Source organism: Pan paniscus, chromosome 19, assembly GCF_029289425.2.
Source record: "Pan paniscus chromosome 19, NHGRI_mPanPan1-v2.0_pri, whole genome shotgun sequence".
Taxonomy (NCBI): domain Eukaryota; kingdom Metazoa; phylum Chordata; class Mammalia; order Primates; family Hominidae; genus Pan; species Pan paniscus.
The window spans coordinates 12,378,517-12,400,630 of record NC_073268.2 but is presented as its reverse complement, the minus strand read 5'-3'; the positions used below and the strand labels follow the sequence as shown (position 1 = coordinate 12,400,630).

Genomic DNA, 22,114 nt, shown 5'->3' with positions numbered 1-22,114 from the left:
CCTCAGTGACAATAGTGAAACTCCGTCTCAAAATAAGTAAAAAACAAAACAAAACAAAACATTATAGGAGGGTGGGAGAGGGGGCACAAAAATAAAATACATTATAGGGAGGGAAAGGATGGACAGAGAAACAATGAGGAGGCTAGTGCAGTAATCTAGGATATAGTCTCCCTTCATAGTCAAAGGTACTAGGAGTGGAGAAAGTGGGCACTGCTCAGATTTTCACAGATTGGATGCTGATGTGATGAAAGAGAAACAGAAGGGCTGGGGCTGGGCGCAGTGCCTCACACCTGTAATCCCTGCACTTTGGGAGGCCGAGGCGGGCGGATAACCTGAGGTCGGGAATTCAAGACCAGCCTGACCAACACGGAGACAGCCTGTCTCTACTAAAAATACAAAAAGTAGCCTGGTGTGGTGGTGCATGCCTGTAATCCCAGCTACTTGGGAGGCTGAGGCAGGAGAATTGCTTGAACCCGGGAGGTGGAGGTTGCGGTGAGCCAAGATCGCGCCATTGCACTCCAGCCTGGGTAACAAGAGCAAAACTCTGTCTCAGAAAAAAAAAAAAAAAAAAGAAAGAAAGAAAACCAAACCAAAACGAAAAAAAACCCCAGAAGGGTCTGGATGACGAGGTTTTTGGTCTGAGGACCTGGAAGAATGAAGTGTCATTCACTGAGCCAGCAAAGACTATGAAGGGAGAATTTTCGTGGGGAGGGCGTGTTGGAGCTTAGTGTTGGACATGGTAGGTTTGCTATGCCTAGGTGACATCCAAGTGGAAATACCGAATAGGCAATCGTATATGTAGGATTCTGGAGTCCAGGAGAAAGTGGATTGAAGTTGTGATTTGGGAGTTATCAGTGTATGAAATGGCAAGATCTTTCATGTTCATTGTGGGAGTGGCCGTGGAGTCATTTAATAAACATACATTATGGAGCTGAGCACCTGCTTGGTGTGAGGCATGACGCACATGCGCTTGGGTAGCTGAAGGGTGAGGGTGCCATTTATTCACAGAGACAGGGAACACAGGAGGAGGTGCAGTTCTTAGGGGGATGGTGGTGGGACCCGTGTTGGACGTGTTGCATTTGCAGCGTCTGTGGAGTGTGCAGGATGCTTGCTGTATACTTGGCTGCACAGGGGTGAAGCTCAGGGACAAGTCTGGGCTGGAGACTCAGCGTGTGTTTGGCAACCGAAGCCACGGGAGTGACTACGATAGGCCGGGGAAGCGTGAGTCTCTCGGCTGCCGAGAACAGAGATGACACATCTTCTCACATTCGTTTTTTATTTCCCTGAAGCGCCTGTCGTCATCACACAAAACGCCCTACGTCGACGCTGCCAAATATTGCTTTTTTATTCCTCACAGCTCCTCCCGTCTTTCCGAGACTGCGGACAGAGGGAGCTCAACGCCATTCCCTGCCGGGGGCGGCCCTCGCCGCGGCGACGTCACGGAAGAGGCGGGATACGGAGGCGGCCGCGGCGCGGGCTGCAGGACTGACCCCGGGCTGCGCGGCCCCACCCCGGGCGGTCCGCTCCGTTCCCGCCGGTCCCCGCAGCCGCCGTCTTAGGCCAGCTGGAGCAGGCCGCGCTCGGCCAGCAGGCTCTGGGTGCGGTTGTAGACATCCTCCAAGGTGCCGGCGGCCCGGACCAGCGCGGCCCGCGCCTCCGCCTCGGTGGCTCCGGGACACGCCAGCTCCAGCAGGCGGCGGCGACCCGGGAAGGCGAGGAAGGCGAGGCGGGCGGTCTGACGGACCAGCCAGGGGTGATGCGGACCCAGGGCCGCACGGTAGGCGTCGCTGCACTGCACGCCCGCGTCCGGGCCTCCCAGCGCGCCGGTCGCCACCCGGTGGAGGCAGAGCTGGGACCAGCGCAGCGCGCGGTGCAGCAGGAGCAGCGTGCGAGAGCCCGAGCTCCGGGTCAGGTCCCGGGGGGCCGCCCCCGGCTGCTCCAGCAGTCCCGCCCTCCGCTCCCACGCCGCCATGGCCGCCAGCGACCAGTAGTGCTCCGCGTCCGGGCCGTGCACCCGAGCCTCCAGGTCTGTCACCTTGGTGAAGGCCTCCCTAGTGGCGAAGGCGAAGACGGAGCCGAGGGGAGTCAGGAACCTGCGGGCGAGACGATTTGAGAGAATGGAGATGGAGCCGCCAAGGGGGCGGGGACCGGTTGGGGGGCGGGAGGCCACTCACTCGACGAGTGCCCTCCATCCCGCCAGGTACGGCGACAGCCCCACATCCCCTTCGGGTTTCAGACTGGCGTGGAACCGCCTCATCATGCGGCCCAGCATCCCCCGAGGGCCCAGACACGGAGGCTGTTTCCTCTCCGGGGCCTCCAGGGTTCCCGACTCCTGCCGGACCTGGTGGGGAGACACGATGGGAAGAGGTGGGAGCAGATTCCGCCCTGAAGAAATTGTTCCGAAGGTTTAGCTGGTGGCTCTTCTGCTGTGCGCTCAGCTTCCGACGGGAGAGGGTAGACCGGGGGAGGACCCGCCCTTTGCCGGACCCTCAGCCTGGCTCCACGTCCCCCTGTTCTGGTCCCTCCTGGAGCGCCCGCGCCCAATCCTGCGCCTAGCGTACCTGGAAGGGCGCCGTTCCCCCTGGAACGCAGGGCTGCGCCCTGGGTCCGCAGCCCGAGCGGGCGCCTGGGGAGAGGAGAAGCGGAGCGGTGAGGGCTCGAGAAAGAGGCTTGAGTCGTGAGGGCCTGGATTCCGGGCTTCCTCCCGGAGCAAGTGAGGGAAGGGGCAGCTCACCTAGGCTCCGAACACTGAGATAAAGCAGCAGCAGCGCGAAGATAGCGAGAGGAATTGAGTGGCTGAACCAGTGCCGCAGGGCTGGGGGCCGCACCGCCACTCCCATGCCTGCTGCTGGGACCGCCGCCCCCTCACCAGCGCCTAGCCAGTCCGTGTCCCTCCGCCTCCAGGAGGGGACAGAAGCCCGTGGTGCCCTGAGGCGCAAAGGGTTAATAATTAACCTACTAAGGCCCCTTCCCCTGTGCCCTTCGCCCCAAAGGGCAGCTACCCTGGGTGTGAGGAACTGGGTGAAGGGAATTTGGGGGATTCGACAGCAGTGACAGATCAGTGCATTTCCGTTCCCTGTAGGGCCAGCTGTAGTAAGAGGCACTCTGAGTATTGGGAAGAGAGGCAGGGTCCAGAACAGCTCCCCTACTGAGCAGTGGTGTGGGCCCTAAATTCACTCTGGGCTTGAGTTCCCTCCACTGTAAATTGAGGATAATAATAGGTACTTTGCAAGCCTCATGTGAGGATTAAATGATAACGTATGTGAAAACACTAAATGGAAAAGCTGACCACAATTGCCCTATAAATCTTATTAAGTTCAAGCATTGCACGGCTCTGGGATCCAGAGAACACCCACTTCTCTCTCGCTCTCTCTCTCTCTCTTTTTTTTTTTTTTTTTTTGTTTTTTGAGACAAAGTCTCGCTCTGTCGCCCAGGCTGGAAAGTGCCGGCTAATTTTTATATTTTTAGTAGAGACAGGGTTTCACCATACTGGCCAGGCTGGTCTCGAACTCCTGACCTTGTGATCCGCCCAACTTGGCCTCCCAAAGTGCTGGGATTACAGGCGTAAACCACCGCGCCCAGCCGGGAACACCCACTTCTAAATTCTCTATCTTATTCCCAGGGGACTTTGTCTTGACCTGGATACATGACCTCTTGCAATCATATACGTACGTCAGGCTTTATCCTTTTGCATTTTTGTGGTTTAATTTTCAAAACTCCAGATTGGCTCTTCAATCATTCATTGCACCAACTTTTATTAAGTACTTCCGCACGTACTAGGCTTCAAGAATACAAAAGTGCCTTCACAGAGCTCAAGGTCCACTGGGGGAGAATTTATCCTCTGTCTCCCCCACTGGAATGTGACCTCTGATGACAGGGGCCTTGTTATTCTTGCTTACAGCAAGTGGAATATTGCTTAAGCCAAAACATATTATTGCTAAATAGGTATTGAATAAACAAAGGAGTGTGTATGAGGGGCAGGTAAATCTGGGGTTGTGGCCCCTAACAAATTTAGCCAGGCATTTTTAGGCCAGGCACGGTGGCTCACGTCTGTAATCCCAGCACTTTGGGAGGCCGAGATGGGCGGATCACCTGAGGTTAGCCTGGCTAACATGGCAACACCCCGTCTCTACTAAAAATATACAAATTAGCCGGGCGTGGTGGCGAACGCCCGTAATCCCAGCTACTCGGGAGGTTAACGGAAGAGAATCGCTTGAACCCGGGAGGCAGAGGTTGCAGTGAGCCGAGATGGCGTCACTGCACTCCAACCTGGGCAACAGAGTGAGACTTCGTCTCAAAACAAACAAACAAACAAAAAACATACTTAGCCAGATTTTCTCGCTTTTTGTTTTGCAAATTAGGAGTCCATCTGGTGGTTACAGGGGGAAAGGCATTCCAGGAAAGGATAGAAGGATACAGAAAGCAATGGAAGAAACAGCATGATCTTTTCTTAGGGGTTCTTAGTCTCCTGTCCCCAAACTTCTTAGAGTTATTCCTGTTGGACCGGGCGCGGTGGCTCACGCCTGTAATCCCAGCACTTTGGGAGGCCGAGGCAGGCGGATCACAAGGTCAAGAGATAGAGACCATCCTGGCCAACACGGTGAAACCCGGTCTCTACTAAAAATACAAAAATTAGCGGGGCGGCGTCTTGGCGCGCGCCTGTAGTCCCAGCTACTCGGGAGGCTGAGGCAGGAGAATCGCTTGAACCCAGGAGGTGGAGGTAGCAGTGAGCCGAGATCGCGCCACTGCGATGCCGCCACTGGGCGACAGAGTGAGACCTCGACTCAAAAAATAAAAAATAAAAATAAAAAAGAATTATTTCTGTTTGTGTATGTCTTCTTCTAAGGTAGGGAGGAGTGTCCCGGATTCTCAAGGTGTTAGGGCCCTGATCTCTCAAGACCTCTCAGAGGAGGAAGAGACTTCTGAGCTGACAGGAGTTTTCTCAGCTTCTCCAGTTCGAGGATTCTTGTCCTATCCTCACTCTGATGTCCCCTCACATCCTGGAGGTCTCTGGGTTGCTCTTGCCCCATCCCGTCACTGGTGGGACTCCCGGGAGGTCACTTCCATCCCTAGCCCTGGTCTCCGCTCTGTCTCCGCTCTCACTGCTGGAATGTTTCCCAGCTTGCTTGGCTGTAAACCTAAGGCAAGTTGCTTGCCATTTTTGAGCCAGTTCCCTCATCTACAAAATAGGAAGGATAATTCTCACCCCCAAAAAATTGTTGTGAGGGTTAAACAAAATACTGCAAAGCGCTAACCATAATTCGTAGCCTATAGTAAATATTCAGTAGGTGATGGTTATTTTAATTCGCCCTCTCTCACTGCCCCTCCTACCCTAGCTCTGGGAGCCTCTGCCTCCGGGAGCAGGAAATAGGGTTCCGGGAGTGGATTAGTTTTGGGTTTCACTTAATCTGGGAGGCCCTTCCGCAATCGGAGCCCTCACAGAGGCCAAACTGATATAAATCTGCTTAGGAGGCCTGATTCACAGACGCTGCAGGATGGAGCGGGGCGCAGGAGCCAAGCTGCTGCCGCTGCTGCTGCTTCTGCGGGCGACTGGTTTCACATGTGCACAGGCAGATGGCCGGAACGGCTACACGGCGGTCATCGAAGTGACCAGCGGGGGTCCCTGGGGCGACTGGGCCTGGCCTGAGATGTGTCCCGATGGATTCTTCGCCAGCGGGTTCTCGCTCAAGGTTGGGGCTCAGGCGTAGGTCCTGGAGAGGGCGGAGATGCGTGGGACCATAGAGCCAAGGATGATAATTCCGTGACTCGCCCTTGCCCCTCTCCTCGATACCCAGGTGGAGCCTCCCCAAGGCATTCCTGGCGACGACACTGCACTGAATGGGATCAGGCTGCACTGCGCGCGCGGGAACGTCCTAGGCAATACGCACGTGGTAGAGTCCCAGTCTGGAAGGTGGGGCACAGGGGTCGAGGATCCCTTGGGGTGATGGTATGTCCCTTACCCTCTATTACATACTCCGTCGCAACAGGCAGGCTGGCTCCTCCAGAGCTACGGGGCAGTATAGACCGGGGAGGCGAAAGGTGGATGGAAGACCCCTCCTCCGCTCCTCGGCGGAGGTCGGGGAGCACCCAGCCCACCAGGTCATATACACAGCACTTGGCTTGGAAAGTCTCAAGGGCTTGGTGAATGGGGGGCCCGCAGAGGCAACGCATCTCCCTTTGCCTTGCAGCTGGGGCGAATGGAGTGAGCCGCTGTGGTGTCGCGGCGGCGCCTACCTAGTGGCTTTCTCGCTTCGCGTGGAGGCACCCACGACCCTCGGTGACAACACAGCAGCGAACAACGTGCGCTTCCGCTGTTCAGACGGCGAGGAACTGCAGGGGCCTGGGCTGAGCTGGGGAGACTTTGGAGACTGGAGTGACCATTGCCCCAAGGGCGCGTGCGGCCTGCAGACCAAGATCCAGGGACCTAGAGGCCTCGGCGATGACACTGCGCTGAACGACGCGCGCTTATTCTGCTGCCGCAGTTGAACGGCGCCGCCGCCGCCGCTCTCTCCCGGGCCAGGAGGCTAGTCCCACCCCTTGCTGTTAAAGCTTCTCTGAGTTGACTTTGGTCTCGCCTGTTTATTTCATTTATTTATTTATTTATTTATTTATTTATTTGAGACGGAGTATCGCTCTGTCCCCCAGGCTGGAGTGCAGTGGCTCACTCGGCTCACTGCAAGCTCTGCCTCCCGGGTTCACGCCATTCTCCTGCCTCAGCCTCCCGAGTAGCTGGGACTACAGGCGCCCGCCACCACGCCCGGCTAATTTTTTTTTTTTTTTTTTTTTTGGTATTTTTAGTAGAGACGGGGTTTCACCGTGTTAGCCAGGATGGTCTCGATCTCCTGACCTCATGATCCGCCCACCTTGGCCTCCCAAAGTGCTGGGATTACAGGCGTAAGACACCATGCCCGGCTGGTCTCGCCTGTTTAAGGGATGGGGAACTGAGTCTCCTTTTCCCCTCCTAATTTAGCATTAGGTGAGGCATACATTTGGATTTGGTCTCAGGGGTCTATGGTAGATTGCTGAAAAGTTATGGACTCGAGAAAAACGCACTTAAACATAATTTTCAGAGAAGTGATGGAAGTCTGGCTTTTTTTTTTTTTTTTTTAGGAGTCTCACTCTGTCACTCAGGCTGGAGTGCAGTGGTATGATCTTGGCTCACTGCAACTTCCACCTCCTGGGTTCAAGCGATTCTTCTGCCTCAGCCTCCTGAGTAGTTGGGACTACTGGTACCCACCACCATGCCCAGCTAATTTTTATATTTTTAGTAGAGATGGGGTTTCCCCATGTTGGCCAAGCTGGTCTCAAACTCCTGACCTCAAGTGATCCACTGGCTTCAGCCTTCCAAAGTGTTGAGATTACCGGCTTGCACCATCGTGCGGGGCCAGGAAGTCTGGCTTTCTGAGAGAGTCTGCAGACACCCTGCCCCCATTAGGTGCCTAGGTTGTCTCCTTTCTGAACCAGTGACCTAAGATTAAGAAAATTCTACCAAATTATGGCCAGATGTGGTGGCTCACAGCTGTGATCTCAGCACTCTGGGAGGCTGAGGTGGGTGGATTGTTTAAGCTCAGCAGTTGGAGACCAGCCTGGGCAACATGGTGAAATCCCCTCTCTACAAAAAGTACAAAAATTAGCAGGGGTATGGTGGTGTGCGCCTGTAGTCCCAGCTACTCAGGAGGCAGAGGCAGGAGGATTGCTTTAGCCCAGGAGGTGGAGGCTGCAATGAGCCAAGATCGTGCCACTGCACTCCAGCCTGAGTGACAAAGTGAGACCCTGTCAAAAAAAAAAAAAAAAAAAATTCTACCAAATTAGGAGGTGACAAGGCCACAATGGCTTCACAGTTCCATTTTCTAGAGCTTAAGAGGTTACAGTGTCTTTTCCATAGTTTTCATTATTTTCTCCTACAAAACTGATCCCTGTTTAGGATCTTTGTCCTTGCTGTTCTCTCTGCCTATAATCCCCCAAATATCCAGATGGTTAGCAAGCCCTCCTGATCTTAGCTCAAATTTCATTTTCTCAAATTTTCCCTGTCATAAAAGAGAGTCTCTCCATAAGTCAATGTCAATCCCATTACCAACATGCTTTTAAAAAGTGCTTATTGGCCGCGCACGGTGGCTCAAGCCTGTAATCCCAATACTTTGGGAGCCTGAAGTGGGAGGATTACTTTTGCTCAGGAGTTCGAGACCAGCCTGGGCAACCTCGTCTCTACAAAAAATACAAAAAAGTTAGCAAGGCATGGTGGCATATGCCTATGGTCCCAGCTACTTGGGAGGCTGAGACGGGAGGATTGCTTGAGCCCAGGAGGTGGAGGATGCAGTGAGCCGAGATCGTGCCACGGCCTTCCAGCCTGAGTGACAGCGAGACCCTGTCAAAAAAAAAAAAAAAAAAAAGTGCTTATTACCTATTGAAATAATTTTTTGCTTCTTTTAAAAATTGCCTATCTTCCACCCTTGGAATGCCAAGTTCTTTGAGAGAATAAAACTTGTCTGTCTTGTTTACCATCCTTATTTCCAGCGCAACCAAATAGCTCAGTATCTATTCGTTAAGAAAGTACAACTGGGGTGCAGGGGCCCCAAAGGCCAGGTGTATCCGTAGCCTCTCGCACACTCCTCCTTACAGAAGGCACAATCTCAGACAGAGAAGAGAGCGCAAAGCAGTTTATTCTAGCGAGCAAGGGAGTGAGCGAGCCAGGTAGGCGTCCAGGAAGGAGCAGGTGTAACCCGGCGGTCAGTGGAGCCTCAGTGAGGGGCGTCCTGCGGAAAAGAGAAGGTGAGAACGCAGCCAGGACCAGGCAGGTTCCCTCTACAACTCCACCGCAAGCCATTTCACCTGTTTTTTCCTGCAATCGCCACAGAAGACACCAATGGTCGCGTTCACCAGCTGGATCCCACACAGTACTATCTCCAGGCAGGAGGCGGCCACCAGCAGCGAGAAGAGCGTCACATTCCAGGGGACCACGCGAGGGGGCGCCTCGCACCGATCCCATAGAGTGCGGTTGAGCAAGTAAGCTCCCCTGTGGGAGGGGTAAGGCCACGTGGGAGAAGGCAGCGTGCGCGTGCGCCACCCCCGCCCCCAAGGATACGTCCCAGGGGATTTGCTAAGGCCCAGGTAGCCCACGTGGAACGAGTGCCCTCGAAGTCGAGTCCCGCCCAGGTGTCCCAGTCCACGGGGGAAGGGCGGGAGGGAAGAGGCAGAGAATGGAGGACACGAATACAGGCTAAACCTTACGCGGTGTCTTCGAAGTGGTAGCCCCACTCGCCGTTTATTAAGCATCTGGGTCCATTTCGGAGCCCAGCTCCAGACACCGAGAGGCAGTAGATGGCACCAAGCACCCCGAACGCCGAAGAGAAGACCGAGCGCAGCATCTGGATGTGGTGTGGAAGGGGAGGTAAGGCCCAATCTCCCCACCTGTGGGTGACGACGCTCAGCGCCAGCCCCCACGCATTATCGAAATCTGCTCCAGTCGGGTTGTTAAAATGTATTTTTCAATGCCGGGCGCGGTGGCTCACCCCTGTAATCTCAGCACTTTGGGAGGCTGAGGCGGGTGGATCTCCTGAGGTCGAGAGTTCAAGACCAGCCTGGCCAACATGGAGAAACCTTGTCTTTACTGAAAATACAAAAATTAGCCGGGTGTGGTGGCACATGCCCGAGGCTGAGGCAGGAGAATAGCTTGAACACGGGAGGCGGAGGTTGCAGTGAGCCGAGATCGCGCCACTGCACTCCAGCCTGGGCGACAGAGTGAGACCCCGTCTCAAAAAGAAAAAAAAAAAAATTAGAAATTCGGACTCGGTTTCTGCACCTGTCCTCGCAGAACCACAGCACTCTCTATGGAATTCCTAGCTACACAAGCTCCTCTGCAGACTCCCAGGCCCCACCCCACCCCTCCCTGGCACCCACAAATCTCAGATCTCAATGATCCTGAGGGGTAGGCGGGTGAGGGGGAGAGGGGGGAACTACAACCCCAGTGAATCTCGGCGGCCGCTGGCTTTCAGGTTAGCCTAACTGCAAGCCCGGGGTTTGAAGGGAAATTTATTTTAAACCTGACTCGAGGCTGGGCACGATATCTCACACCTGTAATCCCAGCACTTTGGGAGGCCAAGGGGGGCAGATCAACTGAGGCCAGGAGTTTCAGACCAGTCTGGCCAACAGTGAAACCCCGTCTCTACTAAAAATATAAAAATTAGCTGGGTGTGGTGGCAGGCGCCTGTAGTCCCAGCTATTTGGGAGGCTGGAAGAACAAGAATGGCTTGAACTAGGGAGGTGGAAGCTGCAGTGAGCCAAGATCGTGCCACTGCACTCCAGCCTGGGTGACAGACCAAGGCTATGTCTAAAATAAATAAAATAAATAAATGTAAAATAAAATAAAAATACATTTTTTTTGAGGCGGAGTTTTGCTCTTGTTGCCCAGGCTGGAATGCAATGGCACAATCTTGGCTCACCGCAATCTCCTGCCTCAGCCTCCTGAGTAGCTGGGATTACAGGCGCCCGCCACCACACCTGGCTAATTTCTGTATCTTTTCTTTTCTTTTTTTTGAGACAGAGTTTCACTCTTGTTGCCCAGGCTGGAGTGCAATGGCGTGATCTCGGCCCACTGCAACCTCTGCCTCCTGGGTTCAAGTGATTTTCCTGCCTCAGCCTCCTGAGTAGCTGGGATTACAGGTGCCCGCCACCACGCCTGGCTAATTTCTGTATCTTTTCTCTTTGTTTTTTTAAAATCACTGCTTACTGCAGCCTGGACCTCCTGGGCTCAAGCGGCCCTCCCACCTCAGCCTCCCGAGTAGCCGAGATTGCAGGTGCTTGCCACCACGCCCAGCTAATTTTTGTATTGTTAGTAGAGATAGGGATCTTGCCATGTTTCCTGGGCTGGTCTAGAACTCCTGGCTCAAGCCGTACTCCCACCTCAGCCTGCTAAAGTGTTGGGATTACAGGCATGAGACACCACCCCCAGCCCTGAATTCCTTCTTAATCTGGATCTTACCCTGCAGCGGTTTCCACAGCACCCAGCACCACAGCAGCCCTTGCCCCCTGCCCGAACGGCTGCAATCCCCGGACACAGTACCTGTGGGACAAGAGTCATTGTTACAGCACGTCCCCCTAGATCCTCCAGGCCTGACTTGCATCAGTGCCTACCTCCTTCAGGAAGCTGCCTGTGATGCCTTCAGCCCTTTGGACTGTAGAAGACCTTATCTCTACGTCTCCTGGAGCTGCTGGGCTTCACCTTACTTTATCCTTATTTATGTGCCTACCTTATCTCTGTCCAGATTGTGGCCTCTAGAGGGTAGGGCCCAATATCATTATTTTCCCCAATCTTGGCACATAGTAGGTGCCCTACTGAATGGAAATCAGGGAAACTACTTCACAGGCTATGAATTGATTCATCTCTCAGGGTCTCAGTTTTGCCTGTGTAAAATGGGTCTGGAAGATCTACCTCACAGGTCTGTTCTCAGGATTTAATGGGAGAACAAGCTGACTAGGTGTTAAGACTGGCTCAGGGGCCGGGCGCGGTGGTTCACGCCTGAAATCCCAGCATGTTGAGAGGCTGAGGCGGGTGGATCACCTGAGGTCGGAAGTTCAAGACCAGCCTGACCAACATGGAGAAACCCCAACTCTGCTAAAAATACAAAATTAGCCGGGCGTGTTGGCACATGCCTATAATCTCAGCTACTCGGGAGGCTGAGGCAGGAGAATTACTTGAACCTGGGAGGTGGAGGTTGTGGTGAGCTGAGATTGTGCCATTGTACTCCAACCTGGGCAATAAGAGCGAAACTCCATCTCAAAAAAAAAAAAAAAAAAAAAAAGACTAGCTCAGAGTAACTCAATATTTATAAGTTCCCTCAGCAGCAGGAAGGGATAGAGGTGTTGGAGTGTCTGGTGAATTGGGATTACAGTAGAGTGTGGAAGAGTGCGAGTGGATGGTCTGATATGGAGTGTAGCATTTTCCAAGATTCAACCCTTGGTCTTTTTTTCTCCCTGTGGCTTTCCTAACAATGCCCATCCCCTTTCAGGGAATCAGCTCTTCACTCTGCCAGAAGTTGCCTCCAAAACTGATGCCTCCAGATCCTATGTTCACTTGAATATCTTGGTTTTAGCTCAAATTCAACCAGCCTCACGCTCATCTCACAATATTCCTCAAATTCATCTCCCTTTGACTTTCTTGTCTCCATCAGTGGAAAAAATAACATCTACTAGGTCAGCCAGGCTGGAAATCTTTAATCTTGCACCCAGAAAGACATCAAATTTTCTCAACTTTTCCTTAAGTGGCTCCTGAATCTGCGAGTTCCTCCCCACATTGAATCCCTAATCACCTCCCATGAGGGTGTTCTCAGCCTCCCTATTACATTCCCATAGCTCTTGCCCCATGCCACCCTACACTCTATCCTCTATCAGGTTAAACATAGGTTTTTTTCCTTTCTTTCTTTCTTTTTGAAACAGGGTCTCACTCTGCCACCCAGGCTGGAATGCAGTGGCTTGATCATGGCTGACTTTAGCCTTGACCTCCTGGGCTCAAGTGATCCTCCTGCCTCAGCCTCCTGAGTAGCTGGTATCGCAGGCATGTGTCATCATTCCCAGCTAATTAAAAAAAATTTTGTAGACATGGGGTCTTGCTATTTGCTCAGGCTGGTCTTGAACTCCTGGGCTCCTCCTGCCCTGGCCTACCAAATTGCTGGGATTACAGGTGTAAGTCACTGCATCTGGCCTAAACATAGCTTTCAACTGGTCTTTTCTCTGCTCAAATCCTTTAGGGTCTCTTCACAGAGAAGCCCATCAAGACTGAACTCTTTTTTTTTTTTTTTTTTTTTTGAGACGGAGTCTCACTCTGTCACCAGGTTGGAGTACAGTGGTGTGATCTTGGCTCACTGCAACCTCCACCTCCCAGGTTCAAGTGATTCTCCTGCCTCAGCCTCCTGAGTAGCTGGGACTACATGCACATGCCACCACGCCGGGCTAATTTTTTTGTATTTTTAGTAGAGACGGGGTTTCACCATGTTGGCCAGGATGTTCTTGATCTCCTGACCTCGTGATCCGCCCGCCTCAGCCTCCCAAAGTGCTGGGATTACAGGCGTGAGCCACCGCGCCTGGCCAAGACTTGTAACTTGAACGCCTAACTCTTGTAAGGCATTTAAGCCTCCTCATCTGGCTCCGTTACCTTTATCTTTGTTGCACCAGGTCAGGTTCTTTGCCTGTCTCCTATCTCTGGAATTCCACAGCTGTCTTGCTTTTTGCTTTCATGTGTGTGTGTGTTTGCTTTTTGAGACAGGATCTCACTCTGTCACCCAGGCTGGAATGCAGTGGCGCAATCATGGCTCACTGCATCCTCAACCTCCTGGGCTCAAACGATCTTCTCACCTCGGCCTCCCGAGTAGCTGGGCTAAAGGTGCGGAACAACATGCCTGGCTAATTTTTTTGTAGAGTTCATGTCTTACTATGTTGCCTAGCTGATCTCGAACTCCTGGGCTCAAGCAATCCTCCTGCTTCAGCGTCCCAAATTGCTGGGATTACAGGCATGAGCCACTGTGCCTGGCTCCTCATGTGTCTTATCTGGCACATACCATCCAAGACAGCATTTTGTGCTTCTCCAGGGAAAGGGCTGAGAGTTTCAGTTCTATTATGTCATCCCCAGCAACCTCAGAGAGACACCTGCTCTCTCCTCTTCCTGTCTCATGGCAGGGCCAGGACCCATGCTGACACCTTACTTTACCTCCCTGGTTAGGTCACTTACTGGAGGCTTATGGATCCAAACACACCTAGAATTGCCTTTTGGATTTACCAATTTTGAATGATCTACTTGTCTGAGGTTTCTGCTTTTGTTTGAGAGAGGGTCTCATACTGTTGCCCAGACTGGAGTGCAGTGGCATGATCATGGCTCACTGCAGCCTCGACCTCCTGGGCTCAAGTGATCCTCTCACCTTAGCATTAGAGTAGCTGGGATTACAGGCTTGTTCCACCACACTCAGCTAATTTTTTCTTTTTTGAGATGAAGTTTTGCTCTTGTTGCCCAGGCTGGAGTGCAATGGCGCGATCTTGGCTCGCTGTAACCTCTGCCTCCCGTGTTCAGGTGATTCTCCTGCCTCAGCCTCCTGAGTAGCTGGGATTACATGCATGCGCCACCACGCCCTGCTAACTTTGTATTTTTAGTAGAGACAAAGTTTCTCCATGTTGGTCAGGCTGGTCTCAAACTCCTGACCTCAGCTGATCAGGCTGCTTCGGCCTCCCAAAGTGCTGGGATTACAGGTGTGAGCCACCGCACCTGGCCAGACCCAGCTAATTTTTAAATTTTTGTTGAGATAGAGTCTCACTATGTTGCCCAGGCTGGTCTTGAATGCTGGGACTCAAGCGATTCTCCTGCCTCCACCTCCCAAAGTGCTGGGATTTTACAGGCATGAGCCACCACACCTGGCCCTATTTGAGATTTTTACTCTTTTGATTAAAGTGTTTGCTTCCCTTTGTAGTATGTGCTTCTCTGTCTCATTCTTCACTATCTTTTTGTCTTAGTGAAAAGTGTCATCATAAATGAAGAAGAAAACACTGTGTTTATAGCCTGAATCAGCTCATATTTCTCCATTTCCATAGCCACTGGCCTAGTCCAAGCCACTCTCATCCCTCCTGGATGTCTTCCGTGACCTCAGTTTGATCTTTTCTTTTTCTTTTTTCTTTTTGAGATGGAGTCTTGCTCTGTCACCCAGGCTGGAGTGCAGTGGCATGATCTCGGCTCACTGCAACCTCTGTCTGCTGGGTTCAGGAGATTCTCCTGCCTCAGCCTTCCGAGTAGCTGGGATTACAGGCATGCACCACCATGCCCTGCTAACTTTGTATTTTTAGTAGAGAGGGGTTTCGCCATGTTGGTCAGGCTGGTCTCGAACTCCTGACCTCATGATCCGCTGGCCTCGGCCTCCAAAAGTGCTGGGATTACAGGCGTGAGGCCCCACGCCCAGCTCAGTTTGGTCTTTTTCTGTATATATTGCAGACCTTCTACTACCCATTCTCCATACAGTGGTCAAAGGAGTCTTCTTCATTCCAGTGGCATGTGGAGCAACCAGACCTCTCACACTGCCAATGGGAATGAAATTGGCATAAGAACTACAGAAAACTGGCAATATCTATTAACACTGAATATTTGCATGTCTTAAGAATCAGCAGTTTTACTGCTAGGTTTTTATCCCATAGAAATGCACACATATTTGTACCTAAATACATCTACAAGAATATTTATAGCAGCATTATTTGCAAAAAAACCAAACTGGGAATGATCCAGATCTCCTTCAACAGTAGAATGGGCCGGGCACAGTGGCTTATGCCTGTAATCCCAGTACTCTGGGAGGCCGAGGCAGGCGGATCACCTAAGGTTGGGAGTTCAAAACCAGCCTGACCAATATCGCGAAACCCCGTCTCTACTAAAAATACAAAAATTAACTGGGCACGGTGGCACATGCCTGTAATCCCAGCTACTCAGGAGGCTGAGGCAGGAGAATCATGTGAACCTGGGAGTCAGAGGTTGCAGTGAGCCGAGATGGCGCCATTGTACTCCAGCCTGGGTGACAGAGCGAGACTCTGTTTCAAAAAAAACAAAAAAAGCAAAAAAGCAAAACAAACAAACAAACAAACAGTAGAATGTATAAATGAGGTATAGTCACATATAGAATGTATAAGAAAAAAAGAAAACTACAGCTACACCTAATAATATGGGTGGCTCTCACAAACATAATATGGAGCTAAAGAAGCCAGACACAGGCCAGGCGCGGTGGCTCACGCTCGTAATCCCAACACTTGGGGAGGCCGAGGTGGGTGGATCACCTGAGGTCGGGAGTGCGAGACCAGCCTGACCAACATGGCGAAACCCCCATCTCTACTAAAGTAAATACAAAAATTAGCCAGGCGTGGTGGCGCATGCCTGTAACCCCAGCTACTCTGGAGGCTGAGGCATGAGAATCATTTGAACCTGGGAGGCGGAGGTTGCGGTGAGCTGAGATAACGCCACTGCACTCCAGCCTGGGCAACAGCTCCGTCTCAAAAAAAAGCCAGACACATACTCTATGATTCCATTTGTGTAAAGTGCAAAATAAGCCAAACTCGTCTATGGGGTTAGAAGACAGAATAGTGGTTACGCTTGTTGGTGAAGTGATTCTGGGGTTCCGTGTGTGGTGAGAGGCATGTCTGGGCTTCTGGTAATGATCTGTTTCTTGACCTGGGCTCAGATGTGCTCACTTTGTAAAAGTTTGTTGAGCTTTGTACTAAGGATCTGGGTACTTGTCTGTGTGACTTAAATAAAAAGTTTTAAACCGTCAAAAAACAAAGTGCCAAAAGTCCTTCAATAGGGCCTGGCGCGGTGGTTCACTCCTGTAATCCCAGCACTTTGGGAGGCCGAGGCGGGTGGATCATGAGGTCAGGAGATCGAGACCATCCTGGCTAACACGGTGAAACCCCATCTCTACTAAAAATACAAAAAAAAAATTTGCCGTGCGTGTTGGCGGGCGCCTGTAGTCCCAGCTACTCGGGAGGCTGAGGCAGGAGAATGGCGTGAACCCAAGAGGTGGAGCTTGTAGTGAGCCAAGATCGCACCACTGCACTGCAGCCCGGGCGACACAGTGAGATTCGGTCTCAAAAAAAAAAAAAAGTCCTTCAATAGTTTTCTGTTGTACTTATAATAATAAAAATTCAAATGACTCCACTGTGGCTTTTCAGGGTGTTCCAGGCCTAGCCTCTGCCCTCCTCAGAACACATCTCATTACATCTCACCTCACCGGCCACCTGTCTGATCCTCAGAAGTGTAGAGCTTGTTCCCACCTTAGGCTTTGTACTACCAGCCCCTAGTGTCTGCAACACTCACACCTTCTTCTTGTCATTTGGGTCTCAGTTCAGACATCACCTCATAGAGCCCGTCCCTGAAAATCCTATAAAAAGTGGCATCTGCTTTGCCTAGGAGCTCTTCATGCCAGCACCATTTCATTTTATTTTTATTTTTTACTTTTGAGACAGAGTTTCACTCTTGTTGCCCAGGCTGGAGTACAATGGTGCAATCTTGGTTCACTGCAACCTCCGCCTCTCGGGTTCAAGCAATTCTCCTGCCTCAGCTTCCTGAGTAGCTGGGACTACAGGCATGCGCCACCACGCCTGGCTAATTTTTGTATTTTTAGTAGAGACAGGATTTCTGCATGTTGGTCAGGCTGGTCGTGAACTCCTGACCTTGGTGATCCGCCTGCCTCAGCCTCCCAAAGTGCTGGGATTACAGGCATGAGCCACTGCGCCCGGCCGATGGTACCTACTTCTATCTGAAATTGCCTTGCCTAGTTCTATACTTCATTCAATGACTTTTTTATTTTTTATTTTCTTGAGACAGGGTCTCGCTCTGTTGCCCAGGCTGGAGTGCAGTGGCGCGTGGTCATAGCTCACTGCAATCTTTCATTTCTGGGCCCAAACTAGGACTACAGGCACACGCTGCCATTCCATGACTATTAATTGGGTGTCTGTTTAGTGCAAGGTGCCGGTCTAGCACTGGGTACATAGTGGCCAACAAAGAAGGCAGTGCTTGCTCTCGTGGGACTTCCAGCCTTGCTTCCGTGAGACTGGTGGCCTTACCAAAGGGAACACAAGCTTCAGGGAGAGCAGGAACCTGTCTGTGTCCCTGTGATATAGAGCAGTGCTTATTTATTTGTTTATTTATGTATGAGATGGAGTCTTGCTCTGTCGCCCAGGCTGGAGCACAAGGGCGCAATCTCGGCTCACTGCAACCTCTGCCTCCCGGGTTCTCCTGCCTCACTCTCCTGAGTAGCTGGGATTACAGGCGCCCGCCACTATGCCTGGCTAATTTTTGTATATTTCTTTAAGTAGAGATGGGGTTTCACCATGTTGGCCAGGCTGGTCTTGAACTCCTGACCTCAGGTGATTGGCCCGCCTCGGCCTCCCAAAGTGTTGGGATTACAGGCGTGAGCCACCATGCCCGCCGGGTGGTGCTTCTTGAGAGTGACTCTGGGCACAGAGGTGGAAGGAAGGCAGCTGTGAATGCATATTTGGGGAAGGCAGACTCAGGGAGCTCCGCTGAAGCAAGCTGGTTAGATGGGGCAGAGGAGTGTGGGGAGACAGGGGTGATTTAGGTTGCAGAGGGAGCACCCCGTGACAATGGCTAAGTGTGTCAGCCTGAGAGGAGTGTGACTCTCAAAGAGAGTTGAGTTTAGAGCGATAGAGTAGAGTGCAGCAGCCAAGAATCCATGCAGGAGGAGGGAGTAGAAGAAAAGATACTAGAGAGTAAGAGGGGATTGTTGGTTAAAGGAGAGGTATCTTCTTTTAGCAAATAGAGGTGTGACCAGCGAGGTGTGACCAGCAAAAGGGACCAAGGGGAGCTCTCCCCTGGAGAATGTCATTAGCCAACCGTCCTGAGGAGTGGGGAACTGTGCTGGGTAGATCTTTTGTCCTTATCGCATGAAGCTATTAAACGAGGTTGACCATCCCGAAGTTTCCCTAAGTGGGTGGAGAGTTGGAAGATGGGGGTTAGTAAATTGGGGAAATCTGTGTCTCCTTTTCCTCCACTTCTGACAGATCCTAGTCTTGGCCAGGCGTGGTGGCTCACATCTATAATTCTAGCACTTTGGGAGGCTGAGGCAGGAGGATCACTTGAACCCAGGAGTTTGAGACCAGTCTGGGCAACACAGGGATACTCCGTCTCTACAAAAAATGTAAACTGGGGCGGTGGCTCACATCTGTAATCCCAGCACTTTGGGAGGCCGAGGGGGGCGGATCACCTGAGGTCAGGAGTTCGAGACCAGCCTGGCCAACGTGGCGAAACCCTGTCTCTACTGAAAATGCAAAAATTAGCTGGGTGTGGTGGCACGTGACCGTAATCCCAGCTACTCAGGAGGCTGAGGCAGGAGAATTGCTTAAACCCAGGAGACAGAGGTTGCAGTGAACGGAGATGGCGCCACTGCACTCCAGCCTGGGCGACAGAGCGAGACTCCGGCTCAAAAAAAATAAAAAAATAATAAAAATAAACAAAATATTTAAAAGTTAGCTGGGTGTGGTGATGCCCACCTGTGGTTCCAGCTGCTCGGAGGCTGAGGTGGGAGGACTGCTTGGGCCCAGGAGTTTGGGGCTACAGTGAGCCATGTTCGCACCACCACACTCCAGCCTGGGCAACAGAGAGAGACCCTGTCTCAAAAACAAACAAACAAACAAACAAACAAACACAAAAACCAACCCCCACCTCCGCCCCTGGCAAATAGATTCTCATCTCCTGGAAGACGACTTGAGGGCATCCTCCCTGCCATGCTGACCTAAGTTCTGAGTTTATCCTTAGCAGTCCGCACAGATTGGGCTTCCAGAAATGTGGGGTGAGAGTGAATGGACGTGGAGGCAAGGGAGGGCGACTGATCCGTGAGGGCAGTCCCTGGCTCTGGGTAATTTCGCTGCACCCCACCCTCATGCCTGTTATTATCCTGCCCTGATGACGTCTCTGACAACCAGCTGCTCCTTCTGCCTCGACCATTGTAGTGAGGTTTTCCCAGCATCTGCTCAACAGTGGGGACAGGGAGGACAGGCAGGACATGCTCCCTACCCGGTAGGGGAGCTCTTTAGAGCAGTGAGGCTCTCGTCCTTTCTGTGCCCCTCAGGCATTCAGCTTGGGACCCTGGGGCTCCTCCAGGACTGACTCCAGAGGGCTGCTAGCCCCCACGAAGCCATTGCCATCCTCTCCCAAGCAACCATTCTTATTCCTCTCTCCCTCTCCCTCCTGTTCGGAACCCCTTAGGTGGCACCGAGCCAGCTGGCCCGGGCTCCCCTGCCAGCCTTCTCACCATTAGGCCCCCGCCGATGAAGCCGCCCATGAGCCAGACTTGCAAGCTGAGATGGTTGGTGTTGGTCCAGGAGGTCTCCCCATTAGGTACCAGCAGGAGGGCGTTGGCCACAATGCAGACCAGGCAGAGGGTAATGAGGGAGAGCCCCACACAGCGGGCACATTTTCCTGTACACATGGTGAGGTGTCAGGAAGGACAGGCGCTGAGTGAAAGTAAGCCAGTGGTTCCCAGGTCCAGAGGAAAACAAGCCTGGAGCACAGAGCAAAGTTCAGACAGAGGCGTGGCAGAAACTGGCAGGATCAGAATGATAAGGGAGAGAGGCACAGGATGTGGGCCCTGAGGAGGCGGAGGCGGAGGAGCTGCAGCCCTGAGGTGAAGAGAGGATGTGGTGCTGGACAAGGTGGGGGCTATGGACACACTACCCCGGGTTGGTGCCTTCCTGCTTTTTCTGCACAGCTCCGCAGCCCCTCTGTTGGTTCCATACCTGCTTTGCAACTTAGCCAAGCCCCTTCATGTCTCTTAAGTCTCAGTTGCCACTTGTGTCTGGGCACGGTGGCTCACACCTGTAATCCCAGCACTTTGGGAGGCCGAGGAGGGTGGATCACCTGAGGTCAGGAGTTTGAGACCAGCCTGGCCAACGTGGTGAAACCCCGTCACTACTAAAAATGCAAAAGTTATCTGGGCATGGTGGCGGGCACCTGTAATCCCAGCTACTCGAGAGGCTGAAGCAGGAGGATCACTTGAACCTGGAAGGTGGAGGTTGCAGTGAGCTGAGATTGTGCCATTGCACTCCAGCCTGGGTGACAAGAGTGAAACTCTGTCTCGAAAAATAAATAAATAAATAAGTGACAAGAGTGAAACTCTGTCTCAAAAAGTAAATAAATAAATAAATAAATAAATAAATAAATAGATAAATAAATAAGTGATGCCACTTGCCTTGTGCGCTACTTGTGAGGATTAAATGGGACAACCTGAGAAGTATTTTGTAAACTAGGAAGCACAGAGCAGATGTTTGGTGGCCTCTTCGTTTCTGCTAGCCTCTCAGGCAGCATTCTTCCCAGGGAGAAATTAAAGAGGTGATTGTGGGCTCTTATTGTCCTTGCATTTCGTCTTCTTGGTATTTGATTATTGATGTCTCCTCCTCTTGAGGCCACTACCTGTCTCTCAGGGTGGGCTCGGGACCTAGGCCTCATTGATGAGAGCGTTCTATCCTGCTGGCCTCGGTGTTTGATTTAGCAACAGCCATGCGATCTGAGCCAACTCTGTGAGAATCAGCTTCTGCCTTTTTTCCATTCTGAGGTCAAAGAAGTTCTGTTTTTGTTGGGGTGCTGCAGTTTCCTTGATAACTTCTTTTTTCTTGAGACAGAGTCTCACTCTGCCGCCCAGGCTGGAGAGCAGTGGCGTGATCTTGGCTCACTGCAACCTCCGCCTCCTGGGTTCAAGCGATTCTCCTGCCTCAGCCTCCCAAGTAGCTGGGATTACAGGCGCCCACCACCACACCCAGCTAATTTTTGTATTTTTAGTAGAGACGGGGTTTCACCATGTTGGCCAGGCTGGTCTCCAACTCCTCACCTCAAATGATCCACCTGCCTCAGCCTCCCAAACTGCTGGGATTACAAGCATGAGCCAAGCCGCCCAGTCGACTTCTTTTTTTTTAATTAAAAAAATGTTTTTGAGACCAGGGTCTCCCTTTGTTGCCCAGGCTGGTGTGGAGTGGATCATGGCTCCCTGCAGCCCTGACCACCTGGGCTTAAGTGATCCTCCCACCTCAGCCTCCCGAATAGCTAGGACTATAGGTGTGTGCCACCACACCTGGCTAATGGTTTTTTGTTTTTTTTGAGACGGAGTCTTGCTCTGTCGCCCGGGCTGGAGTTTAGTGGTGTGATCTCGGCTCACTGCAACCTCTGCCTCCTGGGTCTCAGAAGCAAACAGGAGAGTGAAGGCCCCCACAGAATGAACCCTAGCTCAAGTAGGATGTGGGAGTGCCATGAAGAGATGAGGGTAGCAGGAAGGGCTGCAGGGCTTCAGAGGGTATGCAATGAGGCTGTCACCTGGAAAGTGTCACCAGCCAGTGGCCCCTGATGCAGCCCCTCCCTGCGGCCCACTCAGACCACTACAGAAATGTGGAAAATGGAGAAAAGCCAGAATCTCTGCTATTTATAAGACAGAGGAACTGGATTGAGAAAACTACATGGAGAATTTACCTCTTGAATCAGAGGATGTCTGAAAAAGAAAATACTTTGAACCTCCCCAACTATTTGTCTCTGACTCATAGGTAATTATGATGACTGATACATTTGGTTTTGCTTCTGTTGGCATGTTTAATGCTTTAA

General features: G+C 52.0%; 3 protein-coding genes across 7 annotated transcripts; 1 reads left to right on the top strand and 2 right to left on the bottom strand.

Annotated features, from left to right (window-relative positions):
• Window positions 1–1,555: 1,555 nt before the first annotated feature.
• On the bottom strand, window positions 1,556–2,888 carry GLTPD2 (glycolipid transfer protein domain containing 2). Of its 3 annotated transcripts, XM_003810199.6 has the most exons (4): window positions 2,735–2,864; window positions 2,562–2,626; window positions 2,175–2,341; window positions 1,556–2,093 (listed from the first exon to the last, which is right to left on the bottom strand). In XM_003810199.6, exons 1-4 carry the CDS (start codon window positions 2,838–2,840, stop codon window positions 1,556–1,558), a joined length of 876 nt encoding a protein of 291 aa, XP_003810247.1. In that variant the 5' UTR covers window positions 2,841–2,864. The 3 variants fall into 3 exon arrangements, 2 of the variants coding, with proteins under 2 accessions (XP_003810247.1, XP_014197410.1); XM_014341924.4 differs by having other exon boundaries at window positions 2,562–2,888; XR_010110527.1 differs by lacking the exons at window positions 2,175–2,341; window positions 2,562–2,626; window positions 2,735–2,864 and adding an exon at window positions 2,342–2,476 and having other exon boundaries at window positions 1,964–2,093.
• Window positions 2,889–3,139: 251 nt separating this feature from the next.
• On the top strand, window positions 3,140–6,563 carry VMO1 (vitelline membrane outer layer 1 homolog). 3 transcript variants are annotated; one of them, XM_008962565.5, is made up of 3 exons: window positions 3,140–5,690; window positions 5,796–5,891; window positions 6,189–6,563. In XM_008962565.5, exons 1-3 carry the CDS (start codon window positions 5,496–5,498, stop codon window positions 6,204–6,206), a joined length of 309 nt encoding a protein of 102 aa, XP_008960813.2. In that variant the 5' UTR covers window positions 3,140–5,495; the 3' UTR covers window positions 6,207–6,563. The 3 variants fall into 3 exon arrangements, with proteins under 3 accessions (XP_008960813.2, XP_003810248.2, XP_008960812.2); XM_003810200.5 differs by having other exon boundaries at window positions 5,796–5,911; XM_008962564.4 differs by having other exon boundaries at window positions 5,796–5,947; window positions 6,189–6,322.
• A 139-nt stretch (window positions 6,564–6,702) lies between these two features.
• Window positions 6,703–20,352, bottom strand: TM4SF5 (transmembrane 4 L six family member 5). The gene is made up of 4 exons (XM_055101843.2): window positions 19,782–20,352; window positions 10,979–11,059; window positions 9,229–9,365; window positions 6,703–9,013 (listed from the first exon to the last, which is right to left on the bottom strand). Exons 1-4 carry the CDS (start codon window positions 19,956–19,958, stop codon window positions 8,803–8,805), a joined length of 606 nt encoding a protein of 201 aa, XP_054957818.2. The 5' UTR covers window positions 19,959–20,352; the 3' UTR covers window positions 6,703–8,802.
• Window positions 20,353–22,114: the final 1,762 nt, after the last annotated feature.

Coding starts and splice junctions, on each gene's coding strand:
- TM4SF5 (XM_055101843.2), bottom strand. CDS start 19,958: ATGTGTACAGGAAAATGTGCCCGCTGTGTGGGGCTCTCCCTCATTACC. Junction 11,060..19,781: donor TCATCGGCGGGGGCCTAATG/GTGAGAAGGCTG, acceptor CTTGTCCCACAG/GTACTGTGTCCGGGGATTGC. Junction 9,014..9,228: donor TACCACTTCGAAGACACCGC/GTAAGGTTTAGC, acceptor CCCCTCCCACAG/GGGAGCTTACTTGCTCAACC.
- GLTPD2 (XM_014341924.4), bottom strand. CDS start 2,840: ATGGGAGTGGCGGTGCGGCCCCCAGCCCTGCGGCACTGGTTCAGCCAC. Junction 2,342..2,561: donor GGGGAACGGCGCCCTTCCAG/GTACGCTAGGCG, acceptor TCTCCCCACCAG/GTCCGGCAGGAGTCGGGAAC. Junction 2,094..2,174: donor GGATGGAGGGCACTCGTCGA/GTGAGTGGCCTC, acceptor TCTCGCCCGCAG/GTTCCTGACTCCCCTCGGCT.
- VMO1 (XM_003810200.5), top strand. CDS start 5,496: ATGGAGCGGGGCGCAGGAGCCAAGCTGCTGCCGCTGCTGCTGCTTCTG. Junction 5,691..5,795: donor CCAGCGGGTTCTCGCTCAAG/GTTGGGGCTCAG, acceptor CTCGATACCCAG/GTGGAGCCTCCCCAAGGCAT. Junction 5,912..6,188: donor GTAGAGTCCCAGTCTGGAAG/GTGGGGCACAGG, acceptor TTTGCCTTGCAG/CTGGGGCGAATGGAGTGAGC.